We start from the raw sequence: 17074 nt of genomic DNA, 5'->3' as shown, positions 1-17074 counted from the left end.
GAAGTTGGAGGTGGAGAAAAGAGCGGGGGTGAGAAACAACCCACTCAAGCAAAGTTTTCCCAACGTCACGTAATCCCGCGCAGACTAAATGCTAACAAGCAAATAGCTGTTTAGGCAAAGTGACTTTCCACTCCGGGGCTTGACTTCCCACACTTCAACACGAAACACCAGATCGAACTCTGACCGGGAGGATAAGGGGGTTTTTAGGAGAATTACGCTGCATAATGTGCCGATGAATCGCATGGGAGAGCCGTGCGATGTGGCGAATGCGGCTGTGTGGCTGGCGAGCCCGGCGGCCGAGTATGTTACTGGCAATGAGTGGTGGTTGGTGGTTGATGGCGGGCTCACTTATTCACGGGGAAAGGAGGGGTCAAGCTTTGACGGTTGGGTTTGTAGCTTGAATGGTAGATGTTATGGGCTTATTTTCGTGTGTTCGAGTCTGAGAGTGGGAACTGGTCATCGCTGTCTAGGCCACATATCATCAGATCGACCAAATATGCCATCTTCGAGCCATGGAACAAGATAGAGCACAGCCCTTGTGCGCTAGGCTTTGACTTAAGCAAAGAAAATTTAGACGTCACACTTTTCCCTTCGATTCTTAACATGCATCCACCTCGAGACCTTCTCCTCGCTATGCCATTTGCTGCAGCCGTTACCACTTTACGCTACCCCTATCCTCGTCCGGCTATGCAACTCTGGCCATCTTCCACCATCCACCCAGGATTCACGACCATGTCGTTGTGCAAGTCCCGTCTGTACCAAATCCTCACGCAGAAGGGGTGCTAACATGACGACAGTGCCTAGTACGAGCCATGTCAGAACGCCCACCACCCTCCTACAATATGTATCTGCCTCCGGAACCAATAGTCAAGATCAGCTCCTAGGCGAATACATCACTTGCTGAGACTATCACCATCACTGCTGCCAATGCCAAATTCAAGGCCAGAAGAGGGGATGGAGGAGCCATACATCCGCAAGCACCTGCACCCACCGTATTCAGACACCCAGTAAGGATGAACTCTCAATTACGTAGTAGTCTGTGCAAGGACATTCTAGAACAGATCGCCGAGACGGGTGAAAGAACGCCCGAGAGCTACACCAGCATTAATCCACTGCCGGGACTTGATGTCAAACGAGATACCGCGAGCCGTGCCACTGGCCCTTCATCAAACGAGCATTTTCAGCTACTCCGTGACGTGCAGCGAGTACCTCCTCACTCTTCCAGCATGTAACACCGATCGCGTATAATTTGACTACGAGATCATCTCAGAGATTAGGTTTTTGATAGCTGACTTCGCACTTGACCCGCAAAAATCTTCCTCGCCTCCAACATATCTGTTTGCTTTGATTTCCCATTTGAGCCGGCCACAGCAAACAACCCACCCGCTCCGTCGATACGCGCACCGTCATCAACCTTACTGTGTTACCGGTACCTCCACCACTTAAGAACAGACACAAGACCAATTACTACGACAAAAAATATCAGCATGCAACTTCAACGATGAAGCGAAAAGAAAAGGCATGTTGTTGACTTACCCATTGACCACGCAGTTGGCAGCTTTCCCTCGCTTTCTGCACTCAGCGGCACAAGTGCTGCTCGCTGCACACGACACGGCGCACATCTCGCTGTACCTGCTCGGTGGTATCAGTAAGGATGTCATGGCGTTATATGGCGACGACGTACCCGGTGTCTGTCGCCACGACGCAGTACTGGCCCTTCCTTTGACAGGCGTTGGCACCGCCAGGTGCGCAATTCCGGTTGCCCAGCGACAGAGAATAGGCGGCGGCACCTTGGCCCACTGCCAGGAGCAAGAGTGTGGTGATGGCTGAGAAATGCATTGTTAGAGCAGTATGGTGGTTTTCGATGGAAGCATCGGAGTGTGCGGCTGTGGTTGTTAATATATATTTTATGACTCGCGATAACAGTCCAACCAGGTATACTCGCTGGTGCACTAATAAGATATGCGAGTCAAAGAGGAGGGTCGTATCCAATGGTGGTTTGCTGATCCACACTGCGGAAGGATGCGGGTATCAGGGCGTCCAACGCCCGGTCCATCATCTGGCATTGATACGAGATACGAGAACGGGCGAGTAATGAAGTATAAGAGTAGATTCGGCGGCGTTTCTACAAGAAGGTCTGTGCGGTCCGGCGTAATTTAAGCGTAAAGTTACGCTCAGGCACGCTTTCCAGTTCAATCTTAAATGACATCGGCGTGTTATTGTTGTTGCTAACGTCGATGCGAAGAGCGGCAGCGGTGGTGGTGTTGCCGTTGCTGCTGGTGCAGCAGGCTGTGGCCAGTGTCATCGCCGACGGTGGCGGTGTTGCTCTTTTCTTTCTCTGTTTTGGCGCAGCGGAAGATGGTGGTGTGGGTGGGGAAGGCCCGTACAAGATAGGGCTGATGTTGCTGCCACCACAAGAATCCAGAAAGATTTCCCCAACGCGATAGTCCGCCTCCGTGATGATTCTTTCCAGTAAAAGAGTCTCAACCAGCCACTCGGAGAGGATCCAAAGTCATTGCGCAAAATCATATTGCCGGTAAAACAGACACGGTGGAGTGATGGCTTCACGGGCTGAGCACGGTCCACCGCGTCTCCCCGCTCTGCAAGAAGGACGTGGCCGCCGATCGCCGAGCATCCCAACGCACCATTGCGTGTTAGACCATCTCAACACCGAGGATGCAAGCGGGTGTAGTCATAAAACAAGAGCCTGTGAGCCACAGGCTAGTCCAGACCAAGCAGGTAGATGCTGAGAAGCCAGGCTGCAATCTTCCCAGACGCAAGAGTGGGCGGCGACGAGTACTTGGCTCTTATCGGCTATCTTTCCAGCCGCACCTCCATAACAGAAACCTCCCCCGCCCACCGCGCAACAAACATGCCCGTCACCCGTGAATCCGTCGAGCGCATCCTGCTCACCGTCCCCGGCCAGTACCGCGGGCCCGGCGGCGCCATCGCCGTCCTCCACGACGGCGAGCTCGTCGGCCAGCACGTGTGGGGCTTCGCGGACCTCGACCGGCGCATCCCCATGACGCCCGCGACGCTCTTCCCCATCTGCTCCACCACCAAGCAGATGTTCTGCCAAGCCATCCTCGACCTGGAGCGGAACCCACCGCCCGCACTCGGCGGCAACGTACGCCAGAAACTAACCGCCGCCATCACCGCGCTCCTCGGCCCGGACCTCTTCCCCGGACCCGACGGCATGACCATCGACAACCTGTGGGACATGCGGTCAGGGCTGCGCGACTACTGGGCGCTCTGCACGCTCTGGGGCGCGGCGCCAGAGTCGCGCTACACCATCGGCGCGCACTCGCAACCGACCCTCGCCCGCCTGCAGACGCCGCACTTCGCGCCCGCCGCCGCCATGTCGTACAGCAACACCAACTACCACGTCCTCGGGCGCGCCGTCGAGGCCGTCACGCGCGACACCGTCGGCGCCCTGCTGGCGGCCCGCGTCTTCGCGCCCGCCGGCATGGCGACCGCGCGCGTCGTCGCCGACACCGCGACGCCCCTACTACCGGGGCGCTGCGTCGGGCACGAGGGCAATGACGACGACCGCGGTTTCTTCGCGCCCGCCCGCAACGCCATCGAGTGGGCCGGCGACGCGGGCGCCGTCGCCTCGCTCGAGGACATGGTCGCGTACGAGCGCCACTTCGATCGCCTGTGGCGCGACGATGTCGACGAGTACCGCCGCCTCGCCGGCGACCCTGGGCGGTACGTGGACGGCGCGAAGGCCCGGTACCGGTTGGGCTTGAGCCACGTCGCGTTGGGCGAAGCGAAGACGCCGACGGTCGGCCACGGCGGCGCGTTGCGTGGGTTTCGCGTGCATCGCCGCTACGTGCCCGAGAAGCGGCTGTCGGTTGTCGTGCTGTTCAACCACGAGGCGAGCGCTGAGGGCTGCGCGGCAAGGCTCATCGAGGAGCTGCTGGGGCTGTCGTCGGTGCCCGCCGCGTGCGGGGTCGAGACGGAGGCGGCGGTGGTGGAGCGGCAGCAGCCCGCGCCGGAGTGGTTTGGGGTTTTTCTGGACGCGGAAACGCAGCTGGCGGTGGTGGTGCGGCCCGGGGGAGATGGCGGAGAGGTGTCGATCTTGTGGGCCGGTGATGACTTCCGCGTGCCGCTTGGCGACCACCCCAGGAACGCTCGGTCGCGGGATGTGATTGCTTCGGTGGATGGCGATTCTCTGCACGTTCAGTGTCTTGTTGATAATGTGAAGATCGAGGCTAAGCGCGTTGTGAAGAGAGACGGTGATCTCGCGGGGTCGGCCTTCTCGGGAGACTTTCGCTGCGAAGAGCTGGATTCTACCTTGCACTGCACCGGTCAGGGCGACCTGTTGTACGGCGCTTTCGACGGCTTCTTGGGCGAGGGACCACCGCACCTCATGCGACATGTGGGTGGAGATGTCTGGTTCCTCGCCGATCCGCGGGGAATGGACGCTCCGGCCCCTGGAAACTGGACAGTCGTTTTCCGTCGCGATGACCAAGGGAATGTCATCGGTCTTACAATCGGTTGCTGGTTGGCCCGGAAGCTCGAGTATGTCAAGGTGTGACATGACCATTGCGAGACCCTATCTAGAAAGCAATTTTTTTACAACAAGTAGCCGCACCGTGAGAGCCGTTCGATTGATGAATATATGCAGATACTTGCTCGCTATGGACGAAATGCGCGCAAGGTCGAAGTTTTAACTCAGAAGGTGAAAGACTCAGAGGACAAGAAGATTCTCGCAGAGTCGGCGAAGCTTAGATAAATGTAGTCGGCGAATTCCTTCTTCCAACTTCTCAGCTTATCCGTCTGGATGGCGCACTGTGTCTGCTAAACTTTGACGTCGACGGTGGACTTTATCTTCCGGTATTGGCTAGATACGGCTTGGCCGGATACGGCTTGCCTTGTCGAGACGCATCCCTGGAAAGCACCGTAAGCTCACTGCAAAAATTATAGCGGAGATTGCATGCGATACGCTGATCAAGACTCGATTTGCACCATGATCTGAGCGCTGTGTCGGCTGTGGTGTTGGCGAGTAGGCAGAAACGCTCGAGTGCGGTGGCGGTTTGGGTTGTGGAAGGAGCATTCAATGAAGTCTGCCCTGCCTTAAAACCACAGCGCGCCTAGCTGCGTCACCGTCCTTCTCCACACCACCGCGTACGACCGTCGACACGCCCACACTCTACTCTACGCCGCAGCCGTTTTCTCCAGCTCGCCAGCTTCACTGAAGCATCCAACCGGTACCGACACCAGTCGACCGTCTTCGCACCCGAGTCACTATGACCCCTCCCGTCTACTTCCTCGTGCCTTCGGGCGATCTGGCCCTTTTCTTCGCGCTTTTCGTCTCCGTGTGCGTGGGCTCTTGGGCCGACAGCCGTGCCCGCGTTCTGGCAGCCGGTTTTGCCGCTGTCGCGCTGCTCGGCATCGCCGCCAATGCCACCACCATCTCCGCTCTCGCCCGTCCGACCGCGCCATTAATGCAGGCCCTCGGAGGGCAAAAGAGGTACTGGACTAAACCCAACTGGATTTTATTCTGACGTGCCTGGCTAATATACCCGTGTACCCTGACAGCCGATGCCACCACTATCTCCGCTCTCGCCCGTCCGCCCGCGCCAGCTTAGCTGGTCATATACCGCCTTGTTTCGTGGACCTTGACATCTTTGCAGGACGTTGGCTTGGTGGCGCTGGCGTCAGGAATCTGGCGCTACTCAGCGTCGGAGGGCCGCGTTGGAGGCCCACTTGATTGCCTGTTCCGGCCTACCGCTCGTCCTGGCCTGGATCGCCACCTTCACGCTCAACATTGCCGGACTTCGTCGGCCGGACTGGCCCCTGCTCTTCTGGACTCAGCCCGGTCTCAGAGTCGTTTTCTTGCTGGCAACATTGCCTGTTCCGCTGGCCTTTTCGGGGTTTGGCGAGCCAGTGGCCCCGTCCTCCAGGCCCGCTGGCAGTTGAGGGAGGACCAGCCATAGGGGTTTTCTTTGCGTGATCAGAGTTTTGGGAGCAGGTTTTTTTCTTAGGAGTTGCCTTTCTTTCGGAGGAGCAGTGGCTTTGCTGTTGTTTGAGGCCGCAGAGCCAGGCGAGTTCCCTCCGGTCACAGCACCCGTAGCGGGTGCTAGAGGAGGGGGGGCCTCTGTTGGCCCGTTGCGTCCTCTTGGCAGTAGCAGGGTAGCAGGTGCCTCCCGCCTAGCGGGAGTCACCAGAGGGTAGATAGCGCTCCTCCTGCGGAGGAGCTAGCTAGCATCATCCATCTTCTTCTCTCTCATTCCAGCGCCCGTCCTCACCGCGACGCCGATCTTGCCCTCCCGCAGCCCGTCTGGCGTCGAGCCAGGAGTGAAATGGCCCCTGTGGCCGAAGAGTTCGAGCTGGGCCCCGTGCCGACCCTTGCCCGCCTCCCCGAAGGCTTGTCGCCGGAAGCGCCGGCAGCTCCAGAGTGCGCATCGGCAAGCCCGCCAAGCGAGGCGCCCATCCAAAGAGAGGCCGAACCGGGCGCGGAACTTTGATTGTGTATAGGTGTGGATCTTTTGCCGTTTGTTTGTTTTTGTTACTTTTTAGCTATCTTTATTATTCACCCACGATGTCGTTTTGCTTTCCCCCTATTCTACTGTCTTTCTTTTTGTACAGTCCGATGGGACCCTCAAACATGCATAGTGCCCGGTGTGGCGTATTTTAGGAGTTTTTGTTTTCGAAATGGCATGACCACCACCGCCGCCGAACTTTGAACGGCATATCTAATTCTCTCTGATCGTGAATCCTTTATGTGACTTATAGTAGGCAGTTGAATCAAACGTCTCCACGCGACTGTCTGCATTTACGACACACATCCACGTCGGGACATTGGATTCAACTGCCTACGGAAGTCTGCTTTAATGCCAACATTTATGTCGGGACATTATATTCAGCTGACTACGTAAGTACGTTTCAATGCCGAGAATCGCGTCGGGGCATTGGATTTAACTGTCCATATAAGCATTCTTTAATCCTTACATGCATCGGCCAGCTTACAGTTCTTCCCAGGCGACGAGGGTTTTCTCGGAGGAGGTATAAGTAAACTTATTTCCTCGAGAGAGGTCATCCCAATATCAAAGAACAGAGTATCTGCGGGCCTGGAGTTTCTGGGGGCTCTCTTCAAAGAAACGAGAAGAACGGGGTGCGAGTACGTGTCGGCAGCGGCTGGCGGATGAGAAGGTATTGGAGGAAGCATATCACGGGGGTGAGGGTCGAAACTGCAGCTACATTGCCATGTAACCTCGTTTAGGTCACATGAAACACTTTTGTGCTCTGCGGCTTTTTCAATATTTATGGAGGATTCATCCCCCTGCTGTCACTTCCTCTCGCCACGGTCTCATTGGTGGTGGAATCGTCGATCGGCGTCACCCCACCAAGCAGATCTGCACCTACGCCGCAATCCTTTTAAAATATAGACAACCCATCAGTTCTTCGCCTTCACAGCCTTGTAAACGCCTCCGTCATCTTCGCAGTACAATCCCGTCTTCATCAATCCTCAAACCCCGCAAACCAACGATGCATTATGCCTCGCAAGGTAATCGGGCCAGAGGAAACACGATGCGTTTCTCCACGAAACGCAAGAAGCGCTATTCCAGAGCGAGCTCTGACACTCAGGTGGAGTCAGACAGTAAGACTCTTTGCGCACTCTCTCTTCCTAAGCCATGGCTGACTGCTTTTGCTAGCCCACGTACCAAATATTCGTATCAAACTCCAGAACGGATCCTTCATTGCAAAAGGCATTGGCAAAGGAAGCAAGTTTAACAAGTGGATTCGCACGTCGTCGGAACACACTACATACAACACAGCAGAGTACCACGTCGGCGATATTGTTGTGGTCAATGTGGCCGACGATCAGTTGGCAACGCGGACAGAGCTGGCAGTGATTGCTGCATGCAGAGGTATGGATCTGCATCTTGTCTGGCTTTTCCGCACAAACAAAACACCAGAGATCAAGACGCTCGTCGGACCGGACGTCGCGTCGGCGTACAAATTCATACTATCGGTATATTCCGACATCGCCTCTGTGGAGTGTTTGGTAGGCCACATGCCACTGAGTGAACGAAAGAGCGTGTGCATCGACTGGATCCTTCAATTGGAACCAGCCAAGACCATCTGCATATCGACGCCGCGCAACGACTGCTTCATGCGTAGTTTGGTCGAGAAAATCAAGGCCCGGGAGCTTATGGATAAGGCGTTCCCTGCACCAAGCGGACCGCTCGACAGCACGCCATCGCAGCAAGATAATGGCGTTCAACCAGAGGGAGAGGAGAGAAAGCCGGCCGGGCGACGTCAATATCAGATCATACTCTCGCCCTCACCAAGCGAGTTCGCCGTAAGCAAGCGGCCTGTGGACGACACGCAATCCGCTGCGGAACGCACAACAAAGAAGCAGAAAACCGACACACTCCCTGACCGTAGCCGAGCCACGCGTGAATCGGTTCCACCAAAGTGCAATAGCACATTGACTGCGGTAGAGTCCCCGCCCGACGACACCACGCTACTCGCAGAGCCCGAGTCCCACCCTGCCCAGGTTGAATTCCCTCTCGAGCCCGAACATCATCACCCCTCACGCGATATATCCGACCCCGTATTCCAAACGGACCCCAGTTTATTGGGTAGCACCGAGGGCTTCGGAACAGCCAATGACGCCGCCAGTACAGCACACCCGGTCGTTGAAGCGTCCGAAGCCCTCGTCTCCGAGTCAGATGAGAAACTGCGCGCGAACGCCGTACGCGCGTTAGAAGGGCACAACTGGCTCGGCGAGGAGACAATCATGCCGTTGATTCACCTCTTCATGCCCCACACGGGCGTGCGGTTGGTGGACATCGGCGAAGTTCCGGAGCAGGCTGCATGGGAAGCGTGGGGGACGTCGAGGAGCAGGTCGATCGACCTGCGAGCATGGGACGAAATTGTTCTTGTGCCGCTGTTCGTGCCGGAGTTGCAGCACTGGCGACTGCTTTGTTATTCCATCGTGTCCGATGGTGCCATTGTCGTGACCGTATACGACTCGCTGAAGGAGCGATGCGACCTGAATAGTATGGGACCTGCTGTGCGAGCTATTGCTAAGTTCCTGGGGTATGATCTCGAAAGGCCGCTCAGGATTGAGAGCGCTGATGAGGCAAGTGCAGCACAGTGCATGAGGACGGAACTGGTAACGACCGATGCTAACACGACACAGGCACTTCAGCAAAACGACAGCCACAACTGCGGCGTGCTCGTCGTCATCCACGCCATCTACATCATCGCCCGGGCCGACCGCCCCCAAGCATCTTCCGGGAACCTTTGGCGCTTCATCTTGCGTTGCTGCCTCCAAAAGAAGTGCACCCAAGAAGAGCTTGCTGCCGAGTTTGCCCCCACGCCACCCGCCGTACAGACCATCCAGCCGCGGCGGCCGGGATACCACCTTCTAGATTGCCACGCCACGACGCGGTCTCGGTGCGAGCGCCTTCGCCAGGCCGCCCTCCATGCAGACGAGTTTTGCAAAGTCGTGCACATGATTCAACATCGCGTGAATGAGGAGACGGAGAGGCTTGCGTTTTTGAACAGACTCGACGAGATCGGGTCGCACTTGAGCGCCATGGAGCATGCACGTCTGTCTCTGGCATTCCGTAATGATTTCGGTTTCCTGGAAAAAATGAGGGGACGTAGTGGGACGGGCAAGAGCGAGTCGTTTGTGGGGCTGGCACAGGTCGCTTTGAATATCCGTGTAGGTATTCGGGCGGAATTTGAGCGTTCGAAGCAGGCTTTGGACCGTGTTACTGAAGAGCTAAGAGTGGCAATGGTAGATGCGGATGAGTGGGTCAAGCAAGCGAGAGAGAGAATCAATGATGCAGGGCAGGTGCAAGAGGGTGCGAAAACGGACATAGGATGACGCGGATTAGAATGAGAAGGAATTGAGCCGGCTCCCATCAGCAATCGGTTCGGTTGTCCGGAACTTCATCGTACGCTCGGAAATAAACACTAGCGTTACGTCTACGCCATTCCTACTCGGTCCTACTGGCCTCTTTATTTCGTTTGCTTGGTTTTTGCGGTGGAGGGGCCGTTCTAGATTTCCAAGAGCAAGCCCTTTGGCCAGCTCTGTCCGTTTGACTACTGGCCAGGGTTGCCACAAAAAAATGTCCGTCAGATAAAATTCCATGTTGTGTTTGTAAAGCATCCACCGTTTTGCTCGATTTTCAAGTGAGCCTTAGCCCTGCTGAGCAGTCGCAGCTGTGGCTCTTAGAAGGCGGGAGCCATAAAGGCCTCCTGACACCGAAATGTAAGGGTAAACACGGGGGGTGCAATTTCTTTTTGTCACCCGCTGTGGCGCTGTGGCTGGAATCCCGATGGGAACGAGCCACTCTTGGACGAGCACCTTGCAAATAAGCTAAAGTCTGGACGCCCGAAAAAGATAAGGATGCGGTGACGGAGAATACATCCAAACCGTCGACGTCCGCTGAAACAGCAGATGCCGCTGATAGCAGGCCGACCACGACCAGTGAAGCGTCCGTCAACCCGGCGTCGGAGAATGCGGGATAACCGAGGCGGTGTAGAAGTCCTCTACGTCATCTGCAAAAGCAATAAGCGATGATGGTGTGGCCGCCCCGACCGAGACAGAATCATGATCGGTTTGTAAGTCCAAAAAAAGCCGATAATGGAACGTTGCATAAACATGTGGCGTGACAGTGTGGGCCCACTGCAGTATGGCAATGCCAATGCGGAAGGTTTCCTGCAGGCGCTTCCACGTAGCCGCTGCCAGCAATTCTGACAGGGGCCAGTACTACCTTTGAATGGCTCAATCATCTCCAAGGACGCGATGAATCCACGGGCAGCGAAATATGTGATTTCCGTAGCAGAAAAAATTCCCGAGGGCACACGATAGGGTTACCAATTAACTCATTGTTGCAGCATGACGAGTTGCAAGTTTCGTGATCGTGCCCAGGCTTACGGAGACGCAGTAATACTTCTTCGGATGCAAATTATGCGTGTTGTTCTGTAAAAAGTCATACTAGTCTCACGTCAGCAAGGAGCCCCTTGCAGCTTAGCCATGATCGGCATCGAGTGCAAAGATTGTTGATGCACCACGGGTCTGCCTCGGGTCAGCCTTGTCAGATTATGACGGCTGTGTTCTCCGCGCGATACGAGAGGAGGTGCGCCGTACGTATATCAGCTATCAGACTGGTGGTAAGCTTGGTGTGAGCCTTGGCTCGAAATATACTCCGTGTTGTGCGGGCATTGTGTTTTGGCTTCTTCTACTGTTGTTATGGTTAGCAATAATTGTTGTCTGCAAGGGAGTGGGGTTTGGCAAGGAAGGTCACGTCAACCAGAATCGACTCCAAATCTCTAAGTAATATACACATACTTGCTAGCTATGTCGGGCGCCACTTCTCTTATCGCCAAGCAATCCTAGCTTTACTTCCATCCAGGCATTCCCTCCCGCAACAGTCTCATAAATCCGACTATACCAACGTTACGTCTCACAGAAGGCAGCAATAAGATCACGCCCCAGCCAACAGCAATAATATCACGCCCCAGCCAACAGCAATAACGTCCTTTTCAGGCATTTCTTTCTAAGCTACCTCTCATATGGAAAGTCTTACAGCCACCATTAGCAGTGAAACTACCCGCTTATCAGCCAAGCTTTGTTTCCTCCTCACCTCAAACAAGCTACTGCACGTAGTCAGAGTGCGCTTGTCTAGAAGCAGATGTGACATGACGAGCTATAGGAATTTCTTGCAATAGGGTAAGATAGAACTAACTGTGTCATGTATATCACCGTGGGGGCTCTGCAATAACTGGACGTAAAGCCTTCGGATTAGAAAGTTAGAGAGCGTAAATGGAGGCGGACGAATAGATGCGCCGGGTGGAATAAATTAGAAAATGTGGAGTCAAGTAGGAGAAGATGCTAGGCAGCCGACTAGACGCGATAGAATTAAGAGCCAGCCGAGGTATTGCATGTAACAGCTCGGGCTGGCGGGCTAACAAGGGACTGTTAGACCAATGAAAATAGGCCGACAGATAGAATCCCGCCTTCCGTCACCATCACGCAAGAATGAGAATGAATTACTACACCAATCGGCTGGTCGGCCGTCGGGCATTTCTCTCGCCCGTTGAACGTACATTATTGTTATATTGGTTCCACTTCAACAGCATTTCCATCGACAAAGGAAAACCCCGGCCTCCTAGTTAGTGGTACAACACTCGCTTATAATACGCCTCGAATTATAACTTACGACACATTCCACATACGGTAGGTCAGTCCGTTCGAATCTCCTTGAGCATCTCCTCTGCACCATGTAATTTCATTTCTATTTTTTTTTGGCGGTCTTTTATCCGTGGATGTGGTCCACCATAGTCGATATCTAGAACGACACTTTATTTACGCTTTAGCAGTGTAGTTTAAAACACAGCACCCGAGCGCTCCTACTAAGGTAGAGCTTTTGTTATATCCAGAGTGATTTCTTTTTCCGCCGGGAACTTTGTTTATAGCGAACTTTTTCCATGGCAAGACATTCTTCACGGCGGAACTTTTTGTGACGGCGGGGAATGTGGACTGATAGTTAGATGGATTGAGCCGAAAGAGTCGCTTGAGAGGTAGGATAGAGAGAACACGCTCAAGGCGTTTCGCTGGGCAAATTGATGATCTGTAAGGGTACCTACATGATGGAAAACCGGCGGAAAAATGCAGTAAATTTGGAGGAAAATCGTATAGTGGTATGCAATGGTGTGGTATGGTAGAGGCACTAACGCGATGCTGTTATTCACCCCCTGTTTCCCTGAACTGGGTTATTTTTCTCTGAGCTGACATCACCACGTCGCCGAAAGAGCCTAGGACACTGCTGGCTCGTTGTGCCAGATACGATGTTGAGCTGACTGAATAACTGGGTGGCAATGTCAGCAGGCCGGTTGAACAACAAGTATGCTGGCCTATCAAAGAACAAGATACTTCGAGCGAGGGCAGGAATTGGAGGAGCGATCCTGTAGAGGACCCGGGAGCTTGGGGATCGGGTGTTTGAGGCGGTGTTGTGTCATCCGGTAGCGTCAACTTCCGGGACTTAACATCGAACAGCGAGCATTAAGCAGTCAGCATGTCTTGATGAAGTTGCAGAGATGACTTCCATAGCCGAGACAGTGATCAAGACTGCTGTCGTGATCAAGGCATCGCTTCCTGCGGCACGCAGATTAAGTGCGGGGCTCGCCCGCGGCGCAATTACGTCATCCGATCCCATGATTGGTCGGACGACCGGAAACCCTGTCGGTGAGGACGAGGCCAAGAAAATGGGTCGAAAACAACGGTGAGGTGTTGCACAGCCTGGCAGTGTCGGAAACATGTGGGCCGGGCCAGCTGTCTTGCTAGACTCGGGTCTTAACTCTGTGTGTACTACGACGGCTGTCACGGCGAAGGTGAAAGCCTGGAGGGAGAGTCGGCGATGACTGGGCAATGCCGAATCCTGGGCCTTCTTTCCAAAGAAAGGCCCACACCTTGTTCGTGGGAAAACCCGACCCTTTTGAGCCAGTGTAGCGCCACAACATTCCGAATTAGCCTATCAGTGCCATGACGTTGGACCCCCTAAGTCCTTGGTGAGGCGGCTGTCGGGTTAGAAAAAGCATTCTGCGAGCCCAGAACAGGGCAACAGTATTCCCGTTGTTCTTCGAGCAGCCCACCGACCAACGAATGACTGGCAAACGAGAGCGAATGGACCTATCCGCCCACGTGACGCAGGTGACACGACCATGTTCCCGTTTCCTGGTTTCGGTTTCCATTGCTTGCTGCAGGCCGGCTCTGGATTCCGAGAGAGCTGGCGCTTGAAACTCTGAGCAGGCGTGAGAGGTGGCAGGAAAGTGCTTGACAGTGCATTGCATTGCTGCCATGCACGCAGACCCAACTATGTGAGACTCCAAAAGTACGGGACTGGCCGCATTGTCAATTTGGGAGCTCTGGTCGTTGCAGCTCACCAAAATGCGTGTGGCCGAAGATTTCGCTGCCATGTAATTTCATGAGTGCGGAAGACGGGATGCGAAGGCAGCCGATTAAGGGATCGAGAGGCCGGATCAATGTCGAGTTTGCTCGTCTTTCCATAATGTCAGATGCGGTATTTACGCTGAATGATTCGCGGCCGAAGCATGTCTAGGTTTGAACTCTGTGTCGTAGGAGGCACAGAGGGCACAGGCTCGAGCTGGGGCGAAGTAAGTCGGACAGGTCAGCGGGGAAGTGCGAGGCAGGGATCAAGCATCAGTAATGCCCGCATTTGGTGTTTGGGCAGCACAACCATGCGGCGGCTACGATATGTCAGAAAATGGAGTGAAGTCGGCTCGGAGACGAGTCCGGATGCGTGTGAAGTCGTGCGTCAGCCACGGCTGCTTTCGGGCTAGCTGTGTCAACTGACCCGTTCGCCAAAGCAGCAGCCGGAGCGAGGCGGCGTCTCAGTCGAGGAATGACGAAGGGCAATGTGGCGAACACGGTGAGACTTGCAGAAGTCAAAGCACGGCGTCTGCCGCGTCTGCAGGCCGCCCCCATCAGCCACCACACCCACGGGCAGTTTTTCTCATTGGGCGAAGAGATGGTGCTGGTAAAAGGCAGATGCGGGCAGGCGCTGAGTGGAGGGTGTTGCGCCGGATGGGGCGGGCGGGAGTGGAGAAGCGGCGGCGGCGCATCCAATGGGCGGCGGGGCGGGCGGCGCTCGGACGATAGGTGAGCCTGCCTAAGTCGGACCGGACCTGCCTCCCTGCTCCCTTAGGCGGCGGGCGGCGCGTGCACTCTGGTGGTAGTGCGTCTGCTGGGCTAGCTGCTAGCTGCTAGCTGCTAGCTGGCACTGGCGCTGCCTCGCTCCGGCCCTCGCCCGCTGGCGTCGCGCACGTCAAACCTCACAATCCTGTTCTCCCGGCCGTTGCACCTCCCGGTCTTGCCTTGCCCCGTCCCGCGCCTCCCCATGTCTGATATGAGCGACAACGAGGCCGACACGATCGTGGTCGCCATGGCCGCCCCCAACGGGCCGCTTGGCGACGCTTTCGAGGTTAGCAATGCGGCGGGCGGCTCGCGTATCAACTCGCACGCCAAAACCCCGCGCAAGCAGAAGCCTGCCGCCCGCCGCAAACCATCCACGTATGCTCCATCACTCAACTCCTGCGCCCTCGCCCTGCCTGCGCCCGCCGCTGACCTGAAGCAGCAAGAGCCCGTCGGTTGCGCCCCACAAAACCAAAAGCACGAGGTCCACCGGCAGCCCCGCGCCCTCAGCCAAGCTCAAGCGCACCACCAACCACGCGCGCAACGACAGCAGCGGTGACAGCGTGCCCTACTCGCCCTCGCCCTCGCCCGTCACCACCACCAACACCTCCAACTCAACCACCGGCACCCCCACCGGCACTCCCACCAACTCCCAAATCTGCGCCAACAGCAGCATCGCCAACGCCGCGACCATCGCCAGGTTACAAAACACGCGCGTCGTCCGCTTCAAGAAACAGCTGTGCACGCAGTGGGACATTGATCAGGCCGACCTGAACGCCGTCTTCAACAGCGCCACCATCGTCGACGGCCCATCGTCGCCTTCCAAGCCGTCCCCAGACCCGTCGTCGCCGCGCACAAAGTCGCCGCCAGCTTTGCGCGACTTCTTATCCAAACTCGTTCGCATGGCAGAAATGACGGACGTGAGCTTCGACGTGGCAAAAGTCCAGTTGGAGCGGGCGCGAGAGGAGAGGGTTAAAGGAAATGCTGACGGAACCTTTGAGAATGGGGGGAAAGATTGGACGCAGTTGTGGATACCTACCGATGTGGATAGGGCGACGGATCTGATCACGGCCACGGCGAAGGGACGCGCGGGATCGAAAAAAAGGACAGCGAGTGAGGCTGGGACGATCGAGGACCAGGCGAGGCCACCCCCGGCCGAGAGACCGCGGGCGCAAGCAGAGGAAGCCGAGGCCAATGCGCACAAGGATATCATCGCTGCGCAGAAAAGTCTCCTGTCGCAGCTGGATGCGACATTAAAGTTCGCCGGTGACAGGCAGCAGGGCCTGCTCACTCCAACCGATGAGATGGACACCCGCTCAGATAGGGCGTCAGTTCCGCGTGCCAGCTCGATTGAAGCCATGAATGAAGCCGAGCGTAATGAGCCACCGCAGGTACAGCCTGTCCAGTCGATGCAGCCTCAACCTCGACCCCAGCCACCAGTGGTGATTGATCCAGCCCGGGAACAGGCGAAAACTCCGTCGCAGCCACCACCCGAAAAACCTCGCCTTCAGCCCTTGTCCCAGCCTCCCGTAAGAAGAGTGGCTGAACCAGCGCCGGGTACTCCATCTCCATCACAAGCAAAGGCGAAGACTTCATCCCAAGCCCCGTCGGAAACACCTGCTCCTCGGGCTTCTGCTGGGCCACACGGAAAAGAAGTGGTTGGACAAGTGCTGGTCCAGTCATCTCCATCGAAAACACGCCCGACACAACCCCAGTCTCAATCTCAGCCTCAGCTACAAATGGTGAATGGCTTTGCAAGAGTAAAGGTGATGGAGTTACCAGCAAAATCTCTCCCTGATCCCAAAAGGAAAGGAGTGACTGCATCGGTGACGGCTCGGTCAACTCCATCACAAGATCGGCCGATGCAGCCCCAATCTCAGCCTCAGCGAGAAGCGGTAGATGGTCCAGCACGAGCACAAGTGGCTCTACCGCAAATGCAGCTAGCAAAGCCTCAGGCTCAACCTCAGCCTAATCCTAACACAATGGGAGGCACTGGAGTGGTGCCGTCCCAGTCAAGTCCGTCACAAGTACAGCCTGAGCCAGAAGCGGTGGGTGGATCGGTGCAAATTACATCACAAGCACAAAAGACACAACCCCAGCGTCCGCCTGAACTCGACACAAAACCGGCAGCTGGGGCGGCACGACATCAGGTAACACAGACTCCGGCGAATCCTTCCAACGCACCGGGGGCGCAGTCTCGGGGTCAACATGGCCCTAGCCCAAAAGCAGTAGCACGGACGGACTCAATTCCGTCCCAGGCGACGGGCCCTCAGGCAGCAAATCCGTCGCCGGCATCGCCCCAGGCGGCAGCAGTGAACGAAACAACACGATGCAAATCGACTCCATTGTTGCCACCGTTCCGACCACCACCACAAGCAGACGTGCCTGCTA

The 17074-nt window shown here is 56.0% G+C and overlaps 2 protein-coding genes across 2 annotated transcripts; both read left to right on the top strand.

The window, feature by feature from the left end:
• Positions 1–2872: 2872 nt before the first annotated feature.
• SLS55_010404 (uncharacterized protein) lies at positions 2873–4540 on the top strand (the record flags this gene model as incomplete). Its single annotated transcript, XM_066781786.1, has 1 exon — positions 2873–4540. One exon carries the CDS (start codon positions 2873–2875, stop codon positions 4538–4540), a length of 1668 nt encoding a protein of 555 aa, XP_066628069.1.
• A 2996-nt stretch (positions 4541–7536) lies between these two features.
• SLS55_010403 (uncharacterized protein) lies at positions 7537–9850 on the top strand (the record flags this gene model as incomplete). Its single annotated transcript, XM_066781785.1, has 2 exons — positions 7537–7606; positions 7662–9850. 2 exons carry the CDS (start codon positions 7537–7539, stop codon positions 9848–9850), a joined length of 2259 nt encoding a protein of 752 aa, XP_066628068.1.
• Between the last annotated feature and the right edge of the window lie 7224 nt (positions 9851–17074).

This window comes from Diplodia seriata, assembly GCF_021436955.1.
Source record: "Diplodia seriata strain FDS-637 chromosome Unknown scaffold_12, whole genome shotgun sequence".
NCBI lineage: Eukaryota > Fungi > Ascomycota > Dothideomycetes > Botryosphaeriales > Botryosphaeriaceae > Diplodia > Diplodia seriata.
The sequence above is the reverse complement of the archived record's forward strand: the minus strand, read 5'-3'. Positions and strand labels throughout refer to the sequence as shown.